General features: G+C 43.8%; 1 protein-coding gene across 2 annotated transcripts; it reads right to left on the bottom strand.

Moving 5' to 3' along the window:
- Sars1 (seryl-tRNA synthetase 1) lies at positions 1–22,826 on the bottom strand. Of its 2 annotated transcripts, XM_070006190.1 has the most exons (12): positions 22,604–22,810; positions 12,794–12,864; positions 10,068–10,148; positions 8,485–8,643; positions 7,336–7,479; positions 6,450–6,605; positions 3,616–3,837; positions 2,461–2,590; positions 2,027–2,184; positions 1,199–1,270; positions 726–855; positions 1–388 (listed from the first exon to the last, which is right to left on the bottom strand). In XM_070006190.1, exons 1-12 carry the CDS (start codon positions 22,737–22,739, stop codon positions 231–233), a joined length of 1,617 nt encoding a protein of 538 aa, XP_069862291.1. In that variant the 5' UTR covers positions 22,740–22,810; the 3' UTR covers positions 1–230. The 2 variants fall into 2 exon arrangements, with proteins under 2 accessions (XP_069862291.1, XP_069862292.1); XM_070006191.1 differs by lacking the exon at positions 1,199–1,270 and having other exon boundaries at positions 22,604–22,826.
- Positions 22,827–27,710: the final 4,884 nt, after the last annotated feature.

Raw genomic sequence — 27,710 nt, 5'->3', positions numbered from 1 at the left:
TTGAAGATGAGGACGTCTTCTGCCCTCCCCAGAGATGCTTTATTACATGGCTTCATCAGTTATTGGTGGGGAGACAGGCATGCCTGCCTGGCACATGGCAAGACAGTTCCCCTTCGCTGTGCAGTCAGGTGGGGCAGGGTGAGGAGTGGGGCGTGGCCTCCCTGCTCCAGGGCAGGCCTCAGAACCCAGCTGACAGAAAGGAGGCCTGGCAGGCTGGGATGAAGGGATGCTCAGGCCTCAGTAACCTTCATGTTCTGCAGTCGGTTTTCCAGGGTGACTTCTCTTGCTGCTGCTTTCTTTATGTTGCCCTCGTGTTGCTTCTTCTGCTTCTTTGATGGCTCCTGGTCAATGGGTGCAGGCTTCACAAAGGGGATCAGTTCTTGAAGTCCTGTGAGAGAAGAGCCAACCACAACACTTAATGTTTCCCAGAGAGTCAAAGCGCAAGGATCTTAGGCAAGAGTACAACAAGACAACAATCCCTTTGGACAAGGGAGTCAACAATCATCAGAGATGTTTGTTTATCAATCCTTTTCCCTCCCCATCTGCACTGTAGTCGAGTTGGAGTATTACACCACAAGGGCTACCTTCTTTTTCCCCTGCACTGTCCAGCACCAGAGGACAGGTAGAATTTTGGGGAGACCATCCCATGAGACAGCTTCATATACTCTGCAAATGTGTGTGAGGGCAGGAAAGAGGAGGGAGAGGAACTGAGCTGGGAGCCATACCTGGCGGCATGAACTCCTTCAACTTCTCGGGCACAGTGATGCCTTTCTCAGTCTGGTAGTTCTCCAGGATGGCGCAGATGGTACGGGTGGTGGCACACATCGTAGCATTAAGCATGTGGACAAATTCCACCTGGGAAGAGCCAGTATCAAGGGAAGTCAAATTCCACCCCATCTGGTCTTCCCGATGAGTGGGATGCATTCAGCTACAACTCCCCCAGCTACAAATACCCCAAATGAAAACGATGGCTTCTATCCATCTCCAGTTTTTGAAAACTAGAATTGTTTGGTATTAATGCCTATTGGATAACTCCAGGAAGATGCCTGCATGCGTGACAAATGGTAGGTCTAGTCCTTTCAGAGTTGGCAGGAAGGAAGAAACGATCATTGTTGTCCCTCCTTTTAATTCATGCCAAACCCAATGTAAAACAGATAAGGGTCTGGACTGGGTTTGAGAGATGAGCTTACAACCCGACCTTCTTGGGCGAAAAGAAGGAAGACACTGCCTCCAATTTGTTCTGTGTAGATAAACGGAGATTATTCTTTCTCTAGAGTTAAGGAAAACAAAGCCAGAAAGAGAAAAGCTTGAATTACCTTGTAGAATACAGCTAGAATCAGGATTCTATCTATAAGAACCCAGTCCTTGCCGGGCACTGGTGGCACACGCCTGTAATCCTAGCTACTCAGGAGGCTGAGATCTGAGGATCATGGTTCAAAGCCAGCCCGGGCAGGAGAGACGGTGAGACTCCTATCTCCAATAAACCACCAGAAAACCGGAAGTGGCGCTGTAGCACAAGTGGTAGAGCGCTCGCCTTGAGCTGAAGAGCTGAGGGACAGTGCCCAGGCCCAGAGTTCAAGCCCCACAACCGACAAAAAAAAAAAAAAAAAAAAAAGAACCCAGTCCTAGATGGGCTCATGCTGGTAATCCTCACTACTCAGGAGGCCGAGATCTGAGGATCTCAGTTTGAAGCCAGCCCAGGCAGCAAAGTCTGTGAGTCTCTTATCTCCCATTAACCAGCAAAAAACTGGAAATGGAGGTTTGGCCCAAGTGGTATATTGCCAGCCTTGAGCAAAAAACAATGGCAAAGTGTCAAGGCCTTTAGTTCGAGCCACTACTGGCACACATACACACCCACAAAATAAAGAACCGAGTCTTGACTCAGTAAAGTTATTTTCAGATTCTCTTTTGGGTCTAGACCGCATGCAGGATTTCCGGTGGTTCTGGGAACTAACATGCTTCAGGCTGAGGAGCTGGTGCCCTGTGCTGAAGGCCCCCCCTGCCCACATCCCTGGGGGTCATTTACCTTGTCCATCATCTTCTTGGTCTGTCCGTATCGGATTCGGAGCCGGCGAGCCTGATAATCCGTGCAATTAGAACAGGAGACTAACTCACGGAAGGCGCCTGAGCCTGGAAACCAGGCCTCCAGGTCCAGCTTTTTACTAGCAGCATGATTCAAAGAGCCTGTAAGGAAAAACCTCTAGAATTCAGGAAGCAGGGTTGGTATTTCAGAAGGCCACCCTCCAGTAGCATGAAGAATTCTTTCCTTCACATCCTCTCGCCAGAGGTGAACTGGTACTCAGAGCTTCTCAGCCCCATCACTTCCAAGGAAGGAGGATTGGGATCTTAATGAATGTGGGGAAGGAGTGGACTGCAGGCTAGCTCTGTGTGGGGCGGCTCAGCTGGGGAGGGGTGTTGGTGAGATACAGGAAAGGTAGGTGGAGATGAGGGGTCTCCTACCTGAGACAATATTCACAATGTGGTAAGGGATCCCCAAAGACTGGTAGAACTCTTCCGCAGTCGCGATCATCTCTTCAAACATCTCCCATGATTTGTTGTCATGGGGTGACGCATATACAAACTGTTCAATCTGCAGAGAGGGACCCAAGGAGACAGGGACCGTGGTGCAGGATGAATAAAGGAAAGAACTAAAGTAGAGACACGCCAGTAGTGATGACCTAGTCCATCACCACTGGCAGTCAGGTCAGGTGGGACCCGAGAGAGAGGAGGTACTGGTGTCCAATCTGCCTCAGTGGCAACAAGAATCAACAGATTTTTTTTGGGGGGGTGGGTGCCAGCTTTGGGACTTGAACTCAGAACCTTGGTGCTGTCCCTGAGCTTTGTCACTCAAGGCTGGTGCTCTACCACTTGAGCCACAGCTACACTTGCAGCTTTTTTATGTGGTTAATTGGAGATAAAGAGTCTCATGGACTTTTCTGCCCCTACTAGCTTTGAACCATGATCCTCAGATCTCAGCCTCTTGAGTATCTAGGATTACAGGTGTGAGCCACCGGTGCCTGGCTAAGAACAATGGATTTTCTAGAGAGCCACCAGGAACTTGGTGTAAAGTGCCTTAGATATGTTAACTGGTTCAATCCTTGTTCATTCTAGAGATGGGTACCATGATCATGATCCTCCTTTGACAGAGGTGGAAACAGAACAGGGAGGATGGGCAACTTATTCATGGTCATACAGCAAGTAAGTGGTGGAGCTGACATTAGGAATCAGACAGCCTGGTTCCAGTCAGCCACTCTGCCATGTGCTTCCTGGGCTGTTTTCCACAGCAGAGCTGTGCAACGATAGGGAAAGCTGGAACCACTTCTATGGGTCCTGTCTCTTCTGGACATGCAGGTGGAAGGAATCGACTTTTTTTTTTTTTTTTGTTCCGGTCGTGGGGCCTGAACTCTGGGCCTGGGCGCTGTCCCTCAGCTCTTCAGCTCAAGGCTAGCACTCTACCACTTGAGCCAAGCACCACTTCCAGCTTTTTTTTTCCTTTTTGCTTATGTGGGGCTGAGGAATCGAACTCAGGGCCTCATGAATGCGAGGCAAGCGCTCTACCACTGAGCCACCTTCCCAGCCCCAGGAGTCTACTCTTGACTCTCATCTTCTACTCACCTTCTCAAACTGATGGACTCGGAAGATGCCACGGGTGTCACGGCCATGGGAGCCCACCTCCTGGCGAAAGCAGGTTGACAAGCCAGCATACTTAATGGGTAGATCCTCTGGCCGCAGCCATTCGTCCCGGTGCAGTGCAGCAATGGGCTGCTCTGAGGTGGCAATCAGGTATTTCTCATCGTAGGAATTGTCTTCAGACTTCTCACTGCCTTTGCCAATCACCTGTGGGAGGAGGGGGCTATGCTAGTTAAGACTGAGGGAGGACTTTCACCTATCTAAGAATAACAGCAAAGCTGGGGTGCTGGTGGCTCACTTCTATAATCTTAGCTACTCAGGAGGCTGAGAGCTGAGGCTCATGGGTTAAAGCCAGCCCCGGCAGGAAAGTCTGTGAGACTCTTATCTCCAATAAACCACCAGAAAACCAGAAGTGGCATTGTGGCTCAAGTGGTAGAGCGCTAGCCTTGCGTCCAGGCCCAGAGTTCAAGCCCCATGACAAAAAAAAAAAAAAAAGGAATAACAACAAAGACACAAGTCAGGAGCATAAAGAATTTCCTTCCATCATGCCTGGGAGTGGGGAAGGGATGCTGAGGGAAGCAATGGTCTGTCCAAAGTGGGATTTCTGGCTTGGTGAAGTTTTGCATTTCTGTAATCTCAGCTACTTAGGAGCTAAGATCATAAGAATATTCAAGGCCAGCTGAGGCAAAATGTTAGTGAAATCTCATCCAACAAAAAAGCTGGGTAGGGGCTGGGAAGGTGGCTCAGTGGTAGAGCGCTTGCCTTGCATGCATGAGGCCCTGGGTTCAATTCCCCAGCACCACATAAGCAAAAAGAAAAAAAGCCAGAAGTGGCGCTGTGGCTCAAGTGGTAGAGCGCTAGCCTTGAGCTGAAGAGCTGAGGGACAGCGCCCAGGCCCAGAGTTCAGGCCCCACGACCAGACCCCCACCCCCCCCCAAAAAAAAAGCTGGGTATGGTGGCACATACTACAGCTACTCAAGAGGATGAGGGTCCAGATTAGCTCTGGTAAAAGAGACTCAGTGGGTGCTGGTGGCTTATGCCTAATGATCCTAGCTACTTCAGGAGACTAAAATCTGAGGATTAAAGTTCAAAGCTAGCTCAGGCAGGAAAATCCATGAGATTCTTTTTTTCTTTTTCTTTTTCTTTGCCAGTCCTGGGGCTTGAACTCAGGGTCTGGGCACTGTCCCTGAGCTTCTTTTGCTCAAGGTTAGCACTCTGCCACTTGAGCCACAGCACCACTTCTGGCCTTTTCTGTTTATGTGGTGCTGAGGAATCAAACCCAGGGCTTCATGTATGCTAGGTAAGCCACTAAGCCACATTCTCAGGCCCATGAGATTCTTATCTGCAATTAACCAGAAAAAACCGTAAGTGGAGTCATGGCTCAAGTGGTAAGAATGCTAGCCTTGAGCAAAAAAGCTAAGGGACAGCGCCCAGGCCCAGAGTTCAGGCCACAGTAGCAGCACAAAAACAAAAACAAAACATGAGACTCTACCTGAAAAATAACTAAAGTAGAAAGGGCTGGTGGTATAGCTCAAATAGCAGAGTACCATTTAGCAAGTATGAGGCATTGAGTTAAAAAAAAAACAAAAAACAAGGCTGGGAATGTGGCTTAGTGGTAGAATGCTTGCCTAGCATGTAGGAAGCCCTAGGTTCAGTTCCTCAATACCACAAAAACAGAAAAAGCTGGAAGTGGCGCTGTGGCTCAAGTAGCAGAGTGCTAGCCTTGAGCAAAATAAGTTCAGGGACAGTGTCCAGGCCCTGACTTCAAGCCAGGACTGGCCAAAACAACAACAACAACAAAAAACTCAAACAAAATAAAATCCCTGCTAGAGATCACAGAAATGTAAATTAAGAAAGTAAGACATTTATAAGTGATAAAAAGGTCAATGCTGGCAGATAGATCACACAACTATATTAGTGGAATAGAAATAAATCTAGTCAACACATACTTGTGAGACATTTACTAAGGGCCAAGTCATTTTGCCAATTGTGGGCAAAAAGAGATGGCTTGCTTTCTGGGTTTAAGTTAAACCCAGTGGCAGTAATCTGTTCAGAATGTACTTGGGTATGGAGGTGGCAGAATGTTTGTCTGACATGTATGAGGGTCTAAAGTTTAAACCCCAGCACCATTAAAGTGAGTTAGTGAGTAAATAAAGAAGATGAACTCTGCAGGACTAGGAACAAGCAGAGGCATTCTAGAAATTCTGAGTGCTGGACAGACTGAGTTGCTCCATTTTGTGTTGCTACATCTAATCAGAATGTCAAGCTCACCCTGAGTCCTCTGGCTGTCCCTTGGATGGTACTCAAAGGGAAGTGACATTGATTCCAAGCATGTCTTGCCCTGTGGGAGCTTCCAGTGTGCACTCGGGAGTGAACACATGGGAAGGGCTGGGAGATCAGCGCTATGTTTATAGCTTTTGCTTGTCTAGACACCCAATAAACTGTCTTCTTTGCTCAGCTGCTGGTGATAAAGTATGCTCCATTTATATATATATTAGACAGATTACCAGGCCAAGACCATTGTTTTACATGGCACCTACCAGCCTACGTGTGGTTGTTTACATTAAAATTGTGTGCAAGCCTGGTATGATGGCACACACCTACAATCCCAGCACTTGGGAGGATGAGGCAAGGGAACCATAGCCTCATTATTAGACCTTTCTCAAAAAAAAAACAAAAGTTTGCCTCTTTGATGAAAGAGGCATATTTTAAGTGCTCCATACCATAGACATGAAGCATGGCAGAATGTTGTTGGAGAGGCCTGCTCTGTGCTATTGAGGCCAAGAACTCAGTCTCCCATGCTGCCCCGTGCCACTTACCTTATAAAGTTCTTCGTCAAACTGGCTGAGCTGTGCCACCTCCTGCATGACCTCTTTTCTCATGAAAAAGGGAGTGTAAATGGGGGTGTAGCCCCGGCTTCCCAAAGTGCGGAGAGCATACTGGATGAGGGCCTGTTCCAGGAACACCAGGACCCCCTAGAGCAGAGACACAGCACTGGGTGATTGGGTCCTGTCACCCTTCTGTTCACCCCACAGAACACACATTCAGAGGTACCTAGGCAATGGGCAGCAGCATGCAGCAGGCCACTGAAGACTGTGGACTGCTACAACTCCTGGTGATCACCAGGAAGCCCATTCAGAGAATTCTCTTTAAGATACCCAAGGAAGGCAAATGCATTATTCATCCAGGGCGCATGTGAGTTTTCCTGTGCTAAATCTGAAACTACTAGACTTATTTGTAAACATAGAACACACTTAAGTATATGGTGTTTCCAAAATTATTTTACCACATCCTTCTGGAAGCCTTCCCTGAATTCATGTGCCTACTGTAATCTGTGTCTGTTGCCTCCACTTCCCGGATCTCAAAGCACTTGGGCCTCCTCAGACCACAAGCTTATTACACTGGGTTTTGATTCTTTGTTACTTGTCTGACTGTCCAATTACACTGAGCTCCTCAAAGGCGAAGACTGTTCTGATTCAGTCAGCAAAGCGCATTCATTATGGAGGATCACTGAGTGCCTTTTGTTCTATGGAATCTGGATAAGCACTCTCTTGCCTTAGAAAGAGAATTGCATCTAATTGCTACACATTTGCAGACAAGCAGGCAGCACAAGTGGCAGATTTGTGGGCCTCTTTAAGTATGATTATGATTTTAGGCTTTTCTTTTTTAGCCCTTTCCTTATCCCTACTGGCTCCCAATTCTTACCTTCAGGAAGTACCCCCGACTACCAGCCACGATGGCCCCCTTTTCGCCTTCAAAGCCATCCACCATCACCACGAGGTCCACATGAGAGTACTTCTTCCTAACTGTACAATCGCCCCAAATCCTCTCTACTTTGTTATCTGCATCCTAAGGAAACAAGACCAGAAACAGAGAGGATTTCTTAATTCTACAACCTCCATCTTCCCCAAACCCCATCCATAAACAACAGACCTTTGTGAGGCCCTGGCTTAAATTGAGCAGCAGCTTCTAATAATCACTGTGTACAGAGATGAGGGAACTTGATCAACAGGAAAATAATCATTTATGAAGTCCTTGACACAATTCTAGCCAGGAAAACTAGAAATCATGATTTTTCTAAGAAATTAGTAGCATTGGCTTTTTTTTTTTAAAATGTTTTAGCTGTTTTGTTTTGTTTTTTAACCTTTTCAAATGACTTCAAAAATCCTGTCTAAAGACAAGCCACCCAGACAATCAGCCATTGCCTGGGGTACAGAGGAGAATGTAGAAGATTTTTTTTTTCCAGGCTCCCATTGGTCTTAGGGCCACATGAGGGCGGGCTCAGGGCCACGACCCCCGAGTCGGCCTAGACTCTGAGGCCTCCCTCACACCCAGCCAGCAGTAAGTTTAATGTTCACGAGGGAATGAATGAAAAGAGGCACAGATGGGCCCAGCCTCGGCTGGGGTGTCTGGGAACAAAGGCTGGGCTCAGAGCAGCTTTGTGCAGGGGAAGCTCCCGCTCAGCAGGAAACTTTTATCATGCAGATTTCCCTTCAACCTGCAGCTTCTCAGCTGGGTGTGGGTGGGGGTGGGGGGGTTAGGTTGATTTAACAGATCCCTCCCACAGGACTCACTGCTACCAGGGGCAACACACAGTGGAGGACAGCAGCCCCATTTAGAAGCAATTTCTGTGCCAGGAGTCCCCTCCTACCTGCTGTCTCTGCTACTTCCCAATCAGGCAAGCATCTGACTCCTGCAATGCTCAATTGGTGGGCAGAGGGAACACACAAAGAGTTAGCTCTGACACTGAGAACCAGAGTCACACAGCTCTCCTCCGGCCCAGTCACCGCAAGCCACAGCCCTGGCAGACAGGGAGGAAGAAAGCCTTTGCCCTGGTGGGGAACCTACGCTTACCTCATCATTACTGATGGGCACAGAAGGGTGCAGAAGGTTCCCGATCTCTCTGAGATTCTCAAAGCGTTCTGCCTCCAGCTTTATCCGCTCAGCATCACACTTCAGGATGGCTTCATCGATGAGCAGTCGGACTTTTTTGATCTGTGAGACTTTCAGGGTCTGCAGATAACCAGGCCAGACTCACACCCAGGCCATCATAATTGGGGTAGACGCAGCAGCAAGCTGTAGTACCCTAGCCCTGTCCTCTACTGACATAGCCACAAGGATGTGTACTATTTTTTCTAGTTTTTTCATAGGCCTAGGATTGAAGCAAGGGCCTCCAACATGCTACACGAGTTCTCTACTACTGAGTTACATCTTCAGCCTGGGAGTGTGGCATCTTACACCTTATAATCTCAGCACATGGGAAGAGGCAGAATGATCATCAAGGTCTACATAGAGAGGCCTTGTCTCAAAAAAGCAAACTAAAAATAAACAACTTTTAGTTCACAGGGATATGTACGATCTTGTCCTACAAGGCCATGATGTTTTCTCTAGGGGGGTACCTTGGGCAGAGATGAGTAGATTTTGGGGTGTGCTTGCTGTTGCTCTATATCCTGGGTTTGTTTGTTTTTTGAGACAAAGTCTCACTATGTAGCCTAAAGTAGTATCAAAAGAAACCTCACATCCCTCTTATATTAACCTTCTAAACCCTAGGATTATAAGCAGGCATCAACAGCCCCAGAATCCTAGAAGTTGTTCTTTTTTTTGCTTTTTCTCATTCCAGGGTTTGAACTCAGGGTCTTGCTTGACTTGATTGCTCAGGACTGGTGTTCTACTACCACTTAAACCACATCTCCAGTCGTTTTGTTTTGTTTTCTGGTTAATTGGATATGGAGTCTCATAGATTTTTTTTTTCTACCCAGGTGGGCTTCAAACTTCAATCCTCCATATCTTAGGCCCAGAGTATTAAGTATTATAAGCGTGAGCCACCAGCACCCTGTTGCCTAGGAGTTTAATATAGTGACTCTAGAGAACTTTTCCTTAATTTTCACTTTCAATTTTTTTTAATAAACCAATTTAGCGCTTTATTATGTATACAAATTTAAAGTGCTATATTCCAGGAAGATTGTAATTTATCTTAACCTTATTGTAGATGTTTCCAACTATAACTGGATTTCTTGCTGAGAGCCCCGAGTAGGAGCAAGACAGGAATAGGCTAGCAATCCAATCCTTCAAGCACAAACACTTTTGCTTTCTTTGTTTATACTCTTGCTATATGTCAAGGATTAAAAAAAAAATGTTCAGTGACAAAAACACTAGAAACTTACTGCCCACTGTGGTGAATAATTTACTCAATTATAGTACACTGAGAAAGTGACAAAAAACAAACAGTTTAGTTCTTTTTTTTTTGTTTTGTTTCTTCCCCTCAACTTTTCTATTTCATCTATCTATGTGGAACAAGTACTCTACTATACAGTATAACAAGAGCCCATGTTGGAAATTCAAAGCTCCACTGTGCTACGTGAAACAACACCTGCTGTCTAGGGATGAAGTTAAAACAAAAGAACAAGAGCTCAGCTGAGCAAAGGATAGTAACTTACTGCTAATGTGTCTGCCGTGAGGTCATCAAAATTTAACACATTTTCTGGAACAGATCCATCCTCTCCCACTGGCTCTTTTTTCTGCGGGAAGAAAAAAGGAGAATCCAATTAAATAAAAGAAAATATCTGACATTGTTTTGAAGTGGACGTCAGATGAATACATCACATAAACTGATCACAGAATGTCCTATATGAAGTTGAAACATGAAGGAAAAAAATTAGTAAATGGAAAGCCAGAAATTAAAGTTTCAACACTTATTCTGCTACTTCTTAGATTTCTGATCCTGGATAAGTCAATTAATCTGTTAGGTTGAGAAGGGTAACACCATGCACATAAGAATGGCTTTTCCTAGACAAAGGTCAGTCATGGAAATCAAGAGAGAATGTATTTGAAATGGCCATGAACTCTAAATTTCTGGAGAAAGAGCATGGTTCAGGCCCTGAGGGTGAATCTGTCTACATACTGGGAACAATCCTGGCACTGAGATGAAGAGAAAAATGGATGGGATGACAGACTATGGAGAGCCAAGGAAAACAGATGAGAGAATCCGCAACTAAGTACAATCAGTGCTACATGACAGCCTCACAGTGGCATAGTTGGGGCTCCTTTTCCTCCCTCTGGTTTCTCATTTATTCTTTTTAGTAATATTTTGCAAACCATCATTTCTAATCCTTATACTAAGCAGGGCCATTTTAAGAAGACAATTTAAGGGCATGCGTGATATGGGGTGAAAGGTGGGGTGTGAACAGCCAGTTTAAGATGAGAGGCCAAAGCAAAAGATTAGAGTTCAAGTCCAGCACTGAGCTACATAATGAGTGCAAGGCCAACTGGACTACACAGCGGTCCTTTTAACAAGGTTTATCATATCATGGCAAAACTCAAATAAAAATAATTTGAGGAAATAGCACTATGGCTCAAGAAGTGGTAGAGTGCTAGTCTTGAGGAAAGTGCAGGGACAGCACTCAGACCCTGAGTTCAAGCCCCATGACTGACCAAAAAAAAGAAAAGAAAAGAAAGAAAGAAAAAAAAAAAAGAAAGAAAAGATTTAGTGTCTGCTAAGCACATATACATAAAAGTATAGAAATCGTGTTCAATTCAGGCACTGGTGCCTCATGACTGTAATCCTAACTACTCAGGAAGATGAGATCTGAGCCTTAGGTTCAAAATGTGTCCAGGTAAATAAATTCAAGACTTTTATCTCCCATTAATTGGCAAAAAGCCTGAAGTGGTTGGTTCAAATGGTAGAATGCCAGTCTTAACCTATAAAGCTAAGCAAGGGCCTACGGCCCTGAATTCAAACCTCAATATTAGTGCACACACAAAAACAATTAACAAAAACACCCCAGCAACAAAGAACAAGAACAAGGGTTAGATCCTTTAGCTCAGAGGTCCAGTGTTTGCCTAGTATGTGTGGGACTCTAGGTTTGATTCCAGGACCAAACAAAACAAAAACCAAAAAGACTCAGGAAGCTGAGGGAGGGGGACCAATGGGAGGGAGTGAACAAATGGAAAAAGGAATGGTTGACAAAGTCATGACACTCCATGTACATATGTGAAAAAGTGGGAAACGATATGCCTGATGGGAGGTGGGAGAATGACAGAAGGAGTGATTTGAGTCAAATGCCTCGTATTAAATGGATATGTTAAAATTGTAACCCCTTGTACGACTGCTTGAAGACAAAAAAAAATCACAAACCCACTCACTACTGTGGCAAAACAAAATGGCCAAAATCTCAAGAGTTTTTTTAAAAATGATATGATAGGCAGGATGAGTCAATGGTAGCATCCACTTCACGTTCTGTATTTGAGGTCTGACTCTGCATTCAACTGAAGCTGTGATTTTAGGCAAGCTCCTTAATTTCCTAAACCCATTCCTTTTCTCTTTAGAGAAGACTGATAAATTAATATACTACCTCCTCTCCAGGTTTGCAGCAAAAGTCAAAACCAAAATGAGATGTAGCTGTTTAGGAAAGTACTAGAACACTCCCCGGTGCTATAGACTTAAAAGAACGAGGTCTGACAACCTACTGTTATCAAAACACCCAGCTTGCTGAGTGAGATAGCATGCACATGTAGTGCCAAACTCCCAGCCCTGAGGCAGGAGGGTCAGGAGTTCCAGGCTACACAGTGAGACTGTCTCAAGCACCCCCACACAAAAACGAACACCCAGCTCCTATTGGCCTACATTTCCCAAAGGTGTCATGGGACCACTAACTGGCAGATGATTAAGCATCGTGAGGCCAACAGGAAGAAAACTAAACATTCATTGAATTAAAATTTGTTTCCATAGCTAGAAAAATGTAGAGTCTCATTGAATAGAAGGTGGGCTTTGTGTTATAGTCTTCATTCGTTATGGTTCCAAATTTTCCTTTTGCTTGTTTCATTTCAGGGTGTATAGCTTAAAAATGATACAGAATACTGAATTCAATTATTAACTAGTTAATTCACTTAGTGGTACTGAAAAACTGAACTTGGGGCCTCAAGCTTGCTAGACAAGTGCTCTACTATCTGAGCCACACCCCTAGTGCTTTTCTTTCTGGACACAGGGTCTCACTATGTAGTTTAGGCTGGCCTTGAACTCTCAGTCTAGAAGGCTTGGTGCTGAGATCACAGTCAGGCCCATCTCACTTAATATATTTTCTTATACAGTGGCTAAAGGGGAAATGGATAAAGAATTCATTATGAGTCTGCTCAAGCTCTCAAGGCTGTTGCTTAGTTCTCTTACCTTCATTTTCTCTCCGATTGTCTTGCTGCATAAGTTCTTCAGTTTGTTCAAGTTGTCGGCTTGAAATCTGCCTAAGAATAAAGAAGGGAACAATATCCAAAGATGCACAGAATTCAGCTACTCCTCACCGTGGCTCCTTAGTACCTGCTATTGTTTGGATAAGGGCTCTGAGAGGACCCCAGCCTAGAACTACTGGAAGGTGGTGGAACCTTTAAGAGGTGGGCCAGCTGGGAGGTCCTGGGTCACAGGGTTTGCTGTGGAGGGGATAGTGGAAATCCATCCCTTCCCCTCCCACTTCTCTCTCTCTTTTTGTCCAGTCCTGGGTCTTGAACTCTGCCTAGGCACTGTACTTGCACTTCTTTTATTCAAAGCTAGCATTCTACCACTTGAGCCACAGCACCACTTCCAGCTTTTTTCTGTGATTAATCAGAGAGAAGAGTGTTACAGGTGTGAGCTACTGGCACCTGGTTTTCTTTTCTTTTTTTGGTTTCCTTGTCACCAAGAGGTGTGCAGTTTCCTCTACCGTATACTCCGGCCATGATTCACTAGCTCACCAAGGTTCCAAAAGCAACAGCACCAACAAATATGAACCGACCCTCCAAACTGTGAGCCCAAAGCAAATCTTTCACAAAAGAAGCTGATCGCTGTGTTAACAGAGAAAGCTAACAGACTGGGTGCTGGTGGCTTGTGCCTATAATCCTAGCTACTCTAGAGGTTGAGGTCTGAGGATAATGGTTCAAAGGCAGCCCAGGCAGGTAAGTCCATGAGACTCATTTCTGATAAATTACTCAGAAAATGGTAGATGTGGTGCTATGGCTCAAGTATTGAGTGCTAGCCTAGGGCAAAAAGAAGATCAGGGACAGCACCTAGGCCTAGAGTTCAAGGCCTAGGACTGGCATGTGTGTGTGTGTGTGTGTGTGTGTGTGTGTGTGTGTGTGTGTGTGTGCACACATGTATATACATTCACACTGCTGACTAACAAAATATTGATCTCAGCATAAGTAAAAATGGAGGCAGAACTGAAATCTGCCTCATAAAGTTAAGAAATCTTAAGGGTCTTTGAATTAACTGACTGGTGACTACAGTAGGGGATCCCCAGTATTTGATGAAAAGAAAAAAAAAACCTTTCTGAAGTTGAAATTGTAAAATGGCATACTAGGCTGGGAACATGGCTCAAGTGGGAGGCCCTGAGTTCAAATCATTGTAACACGCTGGGCACTGGTGGCTCACGCTTGTAATCCTAGCTACTCAGGAGGCTGAGATCTGAGGATCGCGGTTCAAAGCCAGCCCAGGCAGGAGAGACCATGAGACTCCTATCTCCAATAAACCACCAGAAAACCGGAAGTGGCGCTGTAGCTCAAGTGGTAGAGCGCTTGCCTTGAGCTGAAGAGCTGAGGGACAGCGCCCAGGCCCAGAGTTCAAGCCCCACGACCGACCAAACCAAAAAAAAAAAAAATCATTGTAACACGCCTCCCCCAAGCCCCCCAAAAAGTACAAGTATCAACCCATATACTGTGCAGTAACACAAATGAAAATATTCAGATACAATTCATGTAACTATAGCCTGGCCAATTATGTTAAAATTTACTCAAACTATGCTTATTATATACTGGAATCTAGAAAACAGGCAATCAGAAGTGGGAAAGGGAAAGTGATAGAGGGTAAGTGATAGAGGTAAGATTGATTGGTATGTGTTGTGAACATGTATAGAAATGTAACAATGAAATCCTCTCTGCATAACTAATGCACATTATTTTAAAAAGAACGAAAGAAAGAAAGAAAGAAGGCAACCATATTTCTACATCTCTAGGCTAGAAATGGTTAAGTTTTCCCTTTTCTGTGACATAATGCTCATCAGGCAGCCTTCATGATAATTCCCTATAATATGGTTTCTTTGGGGGAAGAGGATACAGTAATCAGCTAGCATATTGGCCCAAATTAACCTATTATGGCTCATCAGTCTAATTCTGATTTGCAAAAGTTGGATCACTAGAGTCTAAGCATTTGGGGGGCAATATGGTAAAAATTAAGCTTTGGAGAGGTCAAATTGACAAAAGCTACACATAGTACTTGTAAGGTCCGCTCCTGGATGGCTAGGAGACTCCATCCTCCTCGCAGCAAAGTCTCCACCTAGTACCTGCATTACCTAGGCAACTGGGACACCTGGAAGAGGTCACATCTGAATTTGATGTGGCCACACCTTTCCCTGCCCATACCCTAGATAAGGCCTAGCCCAGGCCCAGAGGCCCTCTCTCGCTGCTCTTTTCTAGCTCTCTCTGCTCTCTGCACTCTCTGCTCTTTTCTAGCTCTTTCTCAACTCTTTCCCACCTTTCCCAGACGCTCTCTTTTCTGCTCTCTCTGCTCTTTTCTAGCTCTTCTCTCTCTTTCTTCTCTCTTTCCTCTCTTTCCCAGCTCTCGCTCTTTCCCAGGCCTTTCCCAGCCACGTGGAGTGCCAACCTTGCTTGGTCCCAGAAGGTCTACTGAATAAACCTACCCCTTACCTGAATACCACGTGCGTGGTGCTGTTCTTACTCGGCCACCTCTTTTTAAAAACCTAACAGTACTATCTGAGGTTTTGCCAATAAGCTTATGCCTTTGATGTCTCTTTGAACTTTAGCACAAAATGATATACCTATTTTTTTTCATTCATTTATAAACAGAGACAAAATTTCAGAGATGGAAACCAATATGAATGGTGATTTTCAGGGATAGAGGAGGATGGGAAAAGGGAATATTCGTAACTGGAAAGACATAGCAAGAAAGGGCCTGCAGCCTGGGTGGGGTGGTAGTGATGATAAAATCCCATAGATACACACGTGTCTGCACACACACGCACATGTATGCATGCATATATGCATACACACATTAAAATATGAAAACTGCGTAAGGTTTGTGCATTGCGGTGGTGTAAATTTCTTGTTTTTAACACTGTACCATGCATGCGAGGCAAGCACTCTGCCACTGAGCCACCTTCCCAGCCCCCACTGTACCTGTTTTTGTGCCAGTACTAGGGTTTGAACTCTGAGCCTTGAGCTCTCTTCTTAGTTGGCTTTTTCCACTCAAGGTTGGTATTCTACCACTTGAGCCACACCTCCACTTCTGGACTTTTGCTAACTAATTGGACCAAGAGTCTCATGTTCTTTTCTTTCTGGGTTGGCTTTGAACCACAACTCTCACATTTCAGTTTCTAGAGTAGCTAGGATCACAGGCCTTAGCATTAGCACCCATTGTAAACCTTCACTATTTCATCATCAAAGACATTAGTTATGGATAGTTTTTAAAATAAATAACAATTACTAGATTAAGAAAGTTCCCTCTATTTCTACTTTGCTGTTCTTGAGTTATTGGCTGTCCATATGAGAAAGAAAACCACACTCTTCAATTCCTAGCTTTTACAATGTGAGATGAATCACATACCTAAATATGAAAGATAAAAGTAACAAAACTTGTAGAAAAAATAATCTAGAAAATATTTTTTGAAACTTGGGATGTAAAAAACAGAACATGAGAAGCACAAATGTCACTAAACTAGACCACTAAAGTTAAAAGCGTCTGTTCATCAAAATATGGCAAGACTGTAAAGGCCAGTCAGAGACTAGAAGAAGCTACTGTGTATGTATCTAATGAAAGTGTTCTTGTATCCAGAATGTAGAAAAATTCCTATAAAACACTAAAAAAAAAAAAAATCCATCTAGTAAAAAGGCTTTAACTAACACTTCTAAAAGCAGGTTACCCAAATTGTTATTAAGCTTTTGTAATGTCCTAAAAGTACAAAACAATCAGGTCTCAAGACCAAATGAACCTTGTAAAGAGGGTAGATGGCAAGGCATGTGGACAAGGCTCAGAAAAAGATTACTATTGCAAAATAAGAAACACACCAGCATTTAAAAAATGCCCTTCAGGGGCTGGGAAGGTGGCTCAGAGTAGAGCACTTGCCTTGCATGCCTGAGGCCCTGGGTTCGATTCCTCAGCACCACATAAACAAAAAGAAAAAAAGCCGGAAGTAGCGCTGTGGCCCAAGTGGTAGAGCGCTAGCCTTGAGCTGAAGAGCTGAGGGACAGCACCCAGGTCCAGAGTTCAGGCCCCAAAACCGGCCCCCCTTCCCCCCAAAAAAGCCCTTCAAATAGTGTGATTACCACTCTCACATCTGTCACTGGAGGAAAGAGAGGCCCTCTTCTGCCTTCTTTTCTAAGTTTGCAATAGAGAGATGAGTTATTCTGTTTCTTCTTGCAAAATAAGAGATCTTTGGTCTGCAGGAAAATGGAAATTAAAGCCAAGTGTAACCATCAGACTAGCTAAGTTGAAAGAACTGGGAAGTACTGCGAAGAATATAGAATGAGTCAGATATTGCTGGTGGAGTATCAGTCACTACAACCACTTTGGAAAAATGTTTGGCAATACCTAATAAATCTAAACATGTGCCAGCCTATATAACCCAGCCATTCCACTCCCAGGTACATGTTTATAGGAAATGAGTGCTGTGTCTACAGTTATAAATATGTTCTCCATGATCCAAGAACCTTTGGAGTCATGATGATAGACAAGAAAATAAAGAACTGTCTCAGCAAGGCAAAATTTACTTCTGCACAGAAGGGTGTACCATTAGCCAAAAATCTGGCAAGCAAGCACACAGAGCAGGCAGTCTGCTCTGATATTTATTCCTAATGCAGCAGGCCCCTCCCCTCTGCTCAGATTGGTTGAGCTCCGGTTCATAATCTGCTTGTGACTGGCTAGTTTGAATAGCGTAAAATGTACATAAATGTACATAAAATGAACACATATGATGATTTTGAAATGTTTAACAGTGCACAAGTAATATCAAAATATGCCTATACTCTCTGCTATTTCTTGAACAATCTGGGGCCTGTCTTATTTCCCTCTTGAGAAGAAACTAGTTTAAAACAAAACCTTACATTTCAAATATCTTTTCTTATCCCAAAACAATTCCTCTTTTCCTTAACAAGAGCCAAGCCACCAGGCAAGAACTTTTAAACATTACACTTTGATACCCTACCCAAAGAACACATAACAGAACATATATAAGTTCTCAGCACAATAAATGACCATACTGAAAGTGATAGATGTTAATTGCCTTGATTTAATTTTTCCACATTGTATTCATAAATCATATTACTTTGTATCTCTTAAGTCTATACAGCCATAAGTTGTCAATTTACAATAAAATTTAACGAGTGTATATACTAATTCATATTCCCTCGAAACTGGTAATAACTCACTCTGCTTCAATGGCGTTTTGTGGACAATTATGCCAATCAATTCTACTGGCATATATGCACATTGGAATACTATGCAGCAGGGAAAAATAACCACCTACTTCTATACATGTCTGAGAGAGAAGACAAATCGCAGGAGGGATAGAGAGGTGCTGGGGTGCTTAATGTGGATAATGGTTACTTGTATCTATTAGTAAATTAGTCGTTATACTGTATTGCATATATTCCATCTCAGAAAACAAAAGCTTTGAGAGAACATATAAAAAAAGTATAAATGCTGTGACAGAAATATGAGACAAAGTGCTACAGGAGCAGAGCTGAGGGGGGGAGGGGGAAGTGTTAGGAATTAGCACCAGTCACAAGATGGTAAACAAGTATCTGAGTCATATAAAATAGCTAGAACAAAGACTGGGAGGCCATATGCTGTGAGCAGCAAAAGATGAGGCTAGGAGCCATAGGAGACTGTAAATTACACTGAAGTTTTTGGAGCTTTATGCCCTTTGACTGCACTGTCCAATGAGGTCCTCTCTAGATACATGTGGTCAGCCCAGAGAGGTGCTGTAAGTGTAAAACAACACACATTGGATTTAGGAGAGTTGTACAAAACAAAATACTATAATGTACTTTGTTAAAAACAAAAATTTTGGATCTATTATGTTAAAATAACAGTCTTCTTTTTCTTTTCTTTCTTTTTTTTTTTTTGGTGCAGTACTGGTTTTAGGCACTGTGCCTTAGCTTTTTTGCTAAAGACTGGTGTTCCAGTACTTAAGCAATATTGTAATAAGCAACAGCTCCACTTCTGGCTTTTGGGTGGTTAACTGGTAATAAGACTTTCATGGACTTTACTGCTCAGCATAGCTTCCAATCATGATCATCAGATCTCAGCCTCTTGAGTAGCCAGGATTACAGCTGTGAACCTCTGGTGCCCCACAACAGTCTTTTTTAGAGTAACTACAAGCAAATACACAACTACATGTTTGGCAGCCATCCCAGTCCATTTAAGACCGCTACTCCTAGACTTTAAATTGCATTCCAGAGAGATTTCCTGCCTCAGACTAAGCCTAACTCAGAGAGAGTTTGAGAAACTGTGGAGTAAACAAAGATAAGGGTTTGGGTTAAGGCATTTATAATAAAGGTTAACAGAAAACAGAACTTGAAAAAAAAACAGAACTTGAAGTAAAGGTAAGAAATCTCATTCAGGATAGATAGACTTTTAGGTAGGTAGAATTCCTGTGGCCGGCAGCAAATTCCAAGAATCACAGTACTCCTGTGGCTTGGGGAGTACAGCCAACACAAATATGCCCAAATGTGCCTTTGTTATGCTACTCTGAATAATAAAGAAAAAATTGCAGCTCAGTGAGTTGCAGTCATCACCTGTGTGGTGGTAGGTTGACTTGAAAGTTAGGATAGCCTCCTGTGTTCCCAATGGAGCCCTTGTGGTACACAGTTTAGACTACATAGTTTAAGTGCTCTGGACACACATACAGCCCACAAGCCTTTATTACAGTGCCACACACTGGAATTATATGTACATCTGGGATAAACCTATGAGTTAAATAAAAAATTACAAGGGGCCACTGCTGTGGACTATGTTCTTGTGCACTGTTCCAATAAACCAGACAAAAAAGGGACAGGTTTCCCAAATACTTTCATTTCAATCTACATGTCAATGACATTTCTTATGCTTTAATCCTTAAAGGAAAAAAAAAAAAAGTAAACCAACGCTGGGTGCCCCAATGGCTCACAGGAAGCTAAGATACAGACTTTCTAGCACAAGCGGGAAAGCCCATTTCTCCAATTAACCACCAAAAGCCAAAAAGAAGTAGTGCTGTGGTTCAAGAGGTAGAACAGTCTTGAGCAAAAAAAGTTAAGGGATAGCACCAGGCACTTAGTTCAAGCCCAAGTACATACATGTACACACACACACACACACACACACACACACACACACACACACACACACACACACACACACACACACACACACACAGCAAACTGAAGTTTTCTGATGCTAACCTTCCAGATTTATTTCCTTTGTCTCCAGCTTATAGGGGAAGTAACTGAAATGACCATCCCCTTTTGTTCTTTCCTAAATTCTTCAACCCTTTTCTTTAAACGTCTGCTTTACCTGTCCTGTTTTTCCCCCACTTATTTTATTTATAGAATGCTGTGTTAATGGATCTAGAATTGAAAAATAAGGACTATTAAGATGTTTAAACCAGCAGGAATCCTGAATCAATGTAACCCTGCTGAAAATGTATGTATTCATACTCTGGTAACAATACAGAAAAGCCATCTGTGGAGGCAAGTTCAAGGCTAGCCTTGGTAACTTAGTAAAGACAAGATAAAATAAAAGGCCGGGCACTGGTGACTCATGCTTGAATTCTTGTCTACTCAGGAGCCTGAGATCTGGAGATTAAGGTTTGAAGCCAGCCTGGACAGGAAAGTTCAGGACACTCTTAACTCCAGTTAAGCAATAAAAAGCTGGAAGTAGAGCTACAAAGTGCTAGCCTTGGACAAAAAAGCTGAAGGACCGTGTCTAGGCCCCAAATTTAAGCCCCAGTTCAGGCAAAGAAATAAACAATAAAATAAAATAGGACTGGGAACATTGTCCTGTGGTAAACACTTGCCTATTTTGTTTGAAGCCCTGAGTTCAATCCCCATTAAAACACACACACACACACACACACACACACACACACACACACAGCCTTTAAAGCCAAGTGTGAAAGTTTAGTCAGGTATATGTATATAACTGCAGTTCCAGCTACTCAGAAGGCTGAGGCAAGAGGAGCATTTGAGACTTGAGCTCATGAGTTCTAGGCCAGCCTGGACAAAACAGTGAAATCTCAATCTCAAAAAAACAAAACAAAAACAAACAATACAAATAAACAAACAATAATTTTTTGGTTGCTGTAAATTTGTTCTCTGACATCTGTATGTCCTATGTGTATGTGTATAAAACTCAATCTTTGTCCCTAAAGAGCTCATCTGTGCCCATTTGTCAGATACAGACATGTACATTACATACAAGAAAGCAGCAAAAAATTTAGTCATATAAGCTGCTGGCTAATGACCTGATTGATACAGAAATCTGACACTCTTGATAATCCCTTAAATATATATATATATATATATATATATATATATATAGAGAGAGAGAGAGAGAGAGAGAGAGAGAGAGAGAGAGAGAAAGAGAGAGATTTTGTTTTGTTTTGTTTTGTAGGCAGGGTCTCCAGACATAGCTCAGGATGGCCTTGCATTCAAGGCATCCTCCTACCTGAGCCTCTTGAGTGATTACAGGTTTATACCATCATGTCTAGAGTATTTTTAGCCTAAATAAAACATATGGCAATTTCAATTCCAGCACAATTCAAACCTTCAGATTCAAGGATGGAATCTTACAAACTACCACATTCGAGTGTCTCAAATTAAAAGAATCAGCACACAACTCCAAGTAAACACTTTTATTTGGTACCCAAGACCTTACAATCTTAGTAAAAATCAATTTTCTCAACAGAAATCCATCACACTTCTGTGTACCTAATGCCTCTGCCGTCCTATCATAAACTTGTTTCTCAACTCTATTCAAATTGTTTTAAGAAAAGGGAAAGGGTCAAAGGAGATAGAGAAGATGAATCTGATAGAGATACTTTCTGTGCACGTCTGGAAATCTCACAACGAACCCTCCTAAACTACCTTAATTTTAAAAAATCATGGGGGGGGGGGAAGAACCTGGTTCTCAGTTGGTTACGGACCTATTGCATCAGACAAAACGAATCACATGTGTCTGACAACATCCGGCCCAGCAGGGAGCCCTCGGGCTAATCTAGGCCGACTGAGAGGCGGAGGATTCCAGGGTTTGATTTAGCGTTCTGAAAGATGCTCCGATCAGCTTCAGGTTTTCGCCCAACTCTACCACAACTTCCACAAATCAAACCACCTCAGTAATCACAAGCTTTTCTTGTCGGCTCACAGTATCCCTCCCCTCGGTCGGTCTGATCTGCCACGGGAATGACTGACTCATAGGTCAGAAAATGGCCATCTCCAAAGCTCCGGGACCGCTGCTTTGGGCCAAGGGCAGCCTCCAAAGTCCCCACATGCTTCCAAGACGGTAGAATAAACCTAATGTGCTAAGGACCTGACTCAAGTCTGAGACGACCACTCCTGATCCTATCCCAACAGGGAGGCCAAGATGGCCTAGCAAAAGACGATCGGGATAAGCGATGAGACTGGAGCTCCACTATAAACTCTCGCCCCGGCAGCTCCCACCTGGGTTACTCTGGGGTGGAGGAAAAGCAGCAGGCCTGACAGCTGCCCCCAGCGCATGCGCCGTGCGCCTTCCCCGCCGACCCGGCGGTGAGCACTGAGCACGCGCAGAAGAGGCTGTGCGCAGGCTGAGCTCAGGGCAAAGCCGGACGACTCCGGGCGCCAGCTGGTTAGGGAGACAGGCAAAGGCTGGGAGCCACCATAGCCCGAGAGAGAACATGGCAGAGCGTGGAAGCTGTGACCTCTGGAGCGGTGACTGGATTCGCGCGGCGAAGCCGAGGGATACCTCGCGCATCCTGGTACTTACATCGCCGCCACTCACTGTCTGCCTTCACCAGCTGGTCCACTAGTCTCGGGTCTTTGAAGCGCTTCTCCTGCGTCTCTCGAATGAGGGCTGGGTCCCCGCCTTTATCCACCCGAAACAAATCCAGATCTAGCACCATCTTCGTGTCTTCCGGACCGACACTCACAGAAAAGAGGACAGGACCACAGCCGCCAGCCCGTGACTGACGTATTGCGCATGCACGCTGACCTGGCTCTCTGCGCAGGCGCAGTGGGGCCGTGGTGGGAGGGGCGTGGATAGGATAGGCGTGGTCTTCTGCTTGCTGTGGGGCTCCCAACTCTGCTCCAGTCTGTCAAGGATGCTGATCATCCCAGGAAATTGTAGATGACTTCACTTTCTCCTGTCGAAGGGTTTATCCTAGCCCAGGCTAAAGACTGTTCTCTCGTGATTTGATAGCCGGAGCCTTTCTTAGATGCCAGTTTTCTTTCCCCTTCTCCCCTTCTCTCTCCCGATCCTTCATTAGTCCATCCATCCATCCATCCATCCATCCATCCATCCATCCATCCATCCATCCATCCATTCATTTAGATAGGGTCTGTATAGTGCACGCTGGCCTGGAACTGTAATCCTCCTGCCTCAGCCTACTGAGTGCTGGGATTACAAGTAACACACCACATGTAGCTTCTCTATCTTGTTATGGGAGTATAGCTACACATTTTGTTACATCAAGGTTTCTGTTCTCTTCCTTCAAAGCTTAAATACCTTTCTTAATCTAGGTAAATCAGGTTGTCCTTTTACCAACCTTTAAAATAACAGGGTTGGGAAAGCCCAGCTTTCCAAAGTATACAATAGTATCAGATTTGAAGGCAGTTACAGGTATTGGGGTCTTGAAATTTGAAATCCTCTTGAACAAAGACTATATCATATTTTTTATAACATTCTTATGTTTGTGAAAAAATGCAGTAGGGCCAGGCACCGGTGGCTTATGCCTGTAATCCTAACTACTCAGGAGGCTGAGATCCAAGGATAACAGTTCAAAACCACCCTGGGCAGAAAAGTCCCCATGAGACTATTTCCCAATAACTACTCAAAAACTAGGAGTAGAACTGTGCCTCAAAGTGGTAGAATGCTAGCCTTGAACAAAAGAGTTCAGGGACAGGCCCAGGCCCTGAGTTCAAGCCCCAGGATCAAGAAAAAAAAAGCTATATATATATATATGTATATATAGTTATAGATCTATATATAGCTGTGTGTGTGTGTGTGTGTGTGTGTGTGTGTGTGTGTGTGTGGTATTACTATATATGTAGCTAAGACTGGCCTTGAATTCGTGTTTAATACTTCTTTTAGGTATCTCACAGTATTTTTTTCTATTGAGTGTCTAGTGTAGACTTAAGTCTTCAATCTATCTTGAGTTTAACTTTGAAAGTAATATCAGGATGTAGAGGTATGGCTCAGATGGTAGACTGCCAGCCTTGAGTGAAAAAGTCAATAAGAACACAAGGCTCGGAAGTGGCGCTGTGGCTCAAGTGGTAGAGTACTCATCTTGAGCTGAAGAGCGCAGGGACAGTGCCCAAGCCCAGAGTTCAAGCCCCATGACTGACCAAAAAAAAAAAAAACAAAAAAAACCCCCACAAGGCTCTTGAGTTCAAGCTCCAGCACCAACACACACACACACACACACACACACACAAACAAAAAAAATATTAGGTAAGGGTTCAATTTTCTGATCAACAGATTGAGCCAGGGTTCCCCAAAACAAGATGTTTAGAGTTGTTTATAACCTATTGCTTAGAACCATATTTTGCCTATATATGTGTGTGTGTGTGTGTGTGTGTGTGTGTAATATATATACTATAGCATATATATTATTTTACATATTACATAGCATATAGGTACTAATATTTAATACATTATATAATATATATACTATAGTATATATAATATATAGTATATAATGTGTCTCTATATATGTTTCCAAGCTGGGTGCTGGTGGCTCATGCCTGCAATCCTAGATACTTGGGAGGCTAAGAGCTCAAGACCAAGGTTTGAGGCCAGTCCATGAGACTTTTATCATCAATTAACCAGGAAAAAAAAACCCTAGAAGTAGAACTATGCCTCAAATGGCAGAGTTTCAGCTTTAGACAAAAAAGCTAAGGGACAGCACCCAGTCCCTTAGTTCAAGCCCCAGTACCAGCAGTGTGTGTGTGTGTGTGTGTGTGTGTGTGTGTGTGTGTGTGTGTGTGTGTGTGTGTGTGTGTGTGTGTGTATCTTATATACTGACTCTAAGATGGTCAGCTTTACCAGTAAGAATATATGTACCAAGGATGATGGTTCATGCCTGTAATCCCAGCTATTCAGGAGGTAGAGGTAAGAGGATCCTGAGCTTGGGTAAAGTTGAGGAAAGACTATCTGAAAAATCACCTAAAAAGGACTGGGGGGGGGGGGCTGGGAAGGTGGCTCAGTGGTAGAGCGCTTGCCTTGCATGCATGAGGCCCTGAGTTCGATTCCTCAGCACCACATAAGCAAAAAGAAAAAAAAAGATGGAAGTAGCGCTGTGGCTCAAGTGGTAGAGTGCTACCCTTGAGTTGAAGAGCTGAGGGACAGCACGTAGGCCAAGAGTTCAGGCCCTACAACTGGACCAAAAAAAAAAAAAAAGGACTGGGAACATGACTTAAGTGATAGAATATTTGCCTAGCAGAGTCTGAAGCCCTAGTATTTCAAAATTAATAAAGCAACTAACGATAAAAAACAATAAAAGGCCGGGCGCCGGTGGCTCACACCTGTAATCCTACCTACTCAGGAGGCTGAGATCTGAGGATTGCGGTTCAAAGCCAACCCAGGCAGGAAACCTCATGAGACTGTCATCTCCAATAAACCACTAGAAAACCGGAAGTGGTGCTGTGGCTCAAGCAGTAGAGTGCTCGCCTTGAGCTGAAGAGCACAGGGACAGCGCCCAAGCCCAGAGTTCAAGCCTCACGACCGACAAAAAATAAAAAGATAAAATTAAAATGTCCTGATGAGAGTTTAAATCCACTTGGATGTGTCATTTTTGTTATCCCTTTATACTCAGAATAGTTCTTGGTGTTACTTTTGAAGATTCAGGGGTTTAAATACTCTTAACCAGGAAGTAGTAAGCCTACCGCTCCTCTCCTTGTTTCCTTTTCCTTTTTCTCTACTCCTGTTTCTCCCTACTTTTCTTCTTCACTTCTTTTTTTCCATGTCCCTCCCTCTCTGTTTCCCAAGTAGCTGGAATTACAGAGATGGTCAGCTTCACCAGTAAAAAGAAATTCATTGATGTTCTAAAGTCTCTTTGAATATCTCCCAAATTGTCCACAAACTTTTGTATTGCCACTGTACCAGTTTATCAGATTGTCATGTTTGTCTGTGGTTCACAATGAAATATCTTCTTTAAAGTGTAGAACAAATCCTCAGTAACTTCTCTGGCCACTACTTTGTCAATGACTGGGAAACCTTTAAAATTATCCACACATTGAAGCTGGGTACAGGTGGCTTATTCCTGTAATCCTAGCCACTCAGGAAGCTGAGATCTAAGAATCATGACCTAGCCTGGGCAGAAAAGTCCCTGAGACTCTTATCTCCAATTAACCAAAAACAAAAAAAAAAAAAAGAAAAGAAAAGAAAAGGGGGTGGGGGACCTGGTGGTAGAGCTATGGCTCAAGCTGTAGAGTGCTACCCTTGAACAAAACAGCTCAAGGTCAATGCCCCAGCCTGAGTTCAAACCCCAGGACTGGCAAATACACACATGCGCATGCATGCACACACACACACACACACACACACACACACACACACACAATTATCCACACATTTACATATCATACATTTCTTTTTTTTCTTTCTTTTTTTTTTGGGGGGGGTGGGTCCGGTCGTGGGGCCTGAACTCTGGGCCTGGGCTCTTCAGCTCTGTCCCTCAGCTCTTCAGCTCAAGGTTAGCGCTCTACCACTTGAGCCACAGCACCACTTCCAGCTTTTTTTCTTTTTGCTTATGTGGTGCTGAGGAATCAAACCCAGGGCCTCATGCATGCAAGGCAAGCGCTCTACCACTGAGCCACCTTCCCAGTCCTCATACATTTAATTTCAAACTTGATGGTCTGTGGCTTATTGTATTAGCATCCTGCACAGTATATAGTTAAATTTGTGAAAACTAGACAAGGGACATTGAGCCAGGTGTGGTAGTTCACAGCTATAATCCCAGCACTTGGGAGTTTGAGGCAGGAAACTATGGAGCTCAAGATGATCCTAGGATATCTAGTGGGACTGTGTTGGAAGGGAAGGAGGTAGAAGGGAATATAAGGAGAGAGGAGAGAGGTAAAGAAGAAAAGAACAAAGGTCTCAGGCATCAGAAGAGTAGAGGGACTGGAGGGGAGGATGCTTGTTTCTAAGCTAAAAAATCCCCCAAACACCTTAATGTAGAGCTGGTGGTCTTTGTGTCACTCAGACTTAAAAGTCCACCACGTCCTAAACTCACCTGCTGGAGAGACTTCTTTTGGGCAGTCAAGTGCCCTCAACTAAAGTGAAGGAAAGTACTGAAGCAGGAAAAGCCAGTAACCCTGGGAAATTTTAACTCTAGGATTTTCTCCACATCCAATGTGTGATAATATACTTCCTACCCCCAAGTAGCTGAATCTACTTTTATTTGTGGGTCTGTAAGTATGTGTTTGGCCGTGTGCCATTTGAGGCCTGAACTGAGGGGAAATGGAACAAGCCTGGTGATTTATGTGTTAAACTTGTTTGCCACTCACCTGGTCTTGGTATCATTTGGTGAACTTTACTATTGTGAAAATGGAGGTTCTGATCAGGGACACCTCGGCATGCGGGAGGAAACTCCTAGCAAAGGTCTACGTTGCTCTTCTTGGCCCTTTTCGGTCTCTTCCTTCTATTTAGGACGCAAAAACACCATTTTCTGTTTACCCAACCAACCAGCCCACTTAAATTCAAGAAAAACAACTCCAAATGTATGTTTTTATTTCACCAAAAATATGACATGCAATGCCCGTCCCCTAATAAACTACAAATGCTTAAAATACAGAATAAAAAGGAAATCCAATTTGTCCTCACCAGACACAAATTTGATTTTACAAGTCTGGAAAAAAAATCTGTTATAAAGTCT

This window comes from Dipodomys merriami, unplaced genomic scaffold, assembly GCF_024711535.1.
Source record: "Dipodomys merriami isolate MVZ:Mamm:240054 unplaced genomic scaffold, mDipMer1.0.p SCAF_7, whole genome shotgun sequence".
Taxonomy (NCBI): domain Eukaryota; kingdom Metazoa; phylum Chordata; class Mammalia; order Rodentia; family Heteromyidae; genus Dipodomys; species Dipodomys merriami.
The sequence above is the reverse complement of the archived record's forward strand: the minus strand, read 5'-3'. Positions and strand labels throughout refer to the sequence as shown.

Bases quoted from the DNA above. Each gene is read 5' to 3' on its own strand.
- Sars1 (XM_070006190.1), bottom strand. From the start codon at position 22,739: ATGGTGCTAGATCTGGATTTGTTTCGGGTGGATAAAGGCGGGGACCCA. The intron at 2,185-2,460 runs GTAGGAGACCCC...TTTTCCTTACAG, and splicing joins CATTGTGAATATTGTCTCAG to GCTCTTTGAATCATGCTGCT. The intron at 1,271-2,026 runs GTAAATGACCCC...CCTTAACTCTAG, and splicing joins CCAAGAAGATGATGGACAAG to AGAAAGAATAATCTCCGTTT.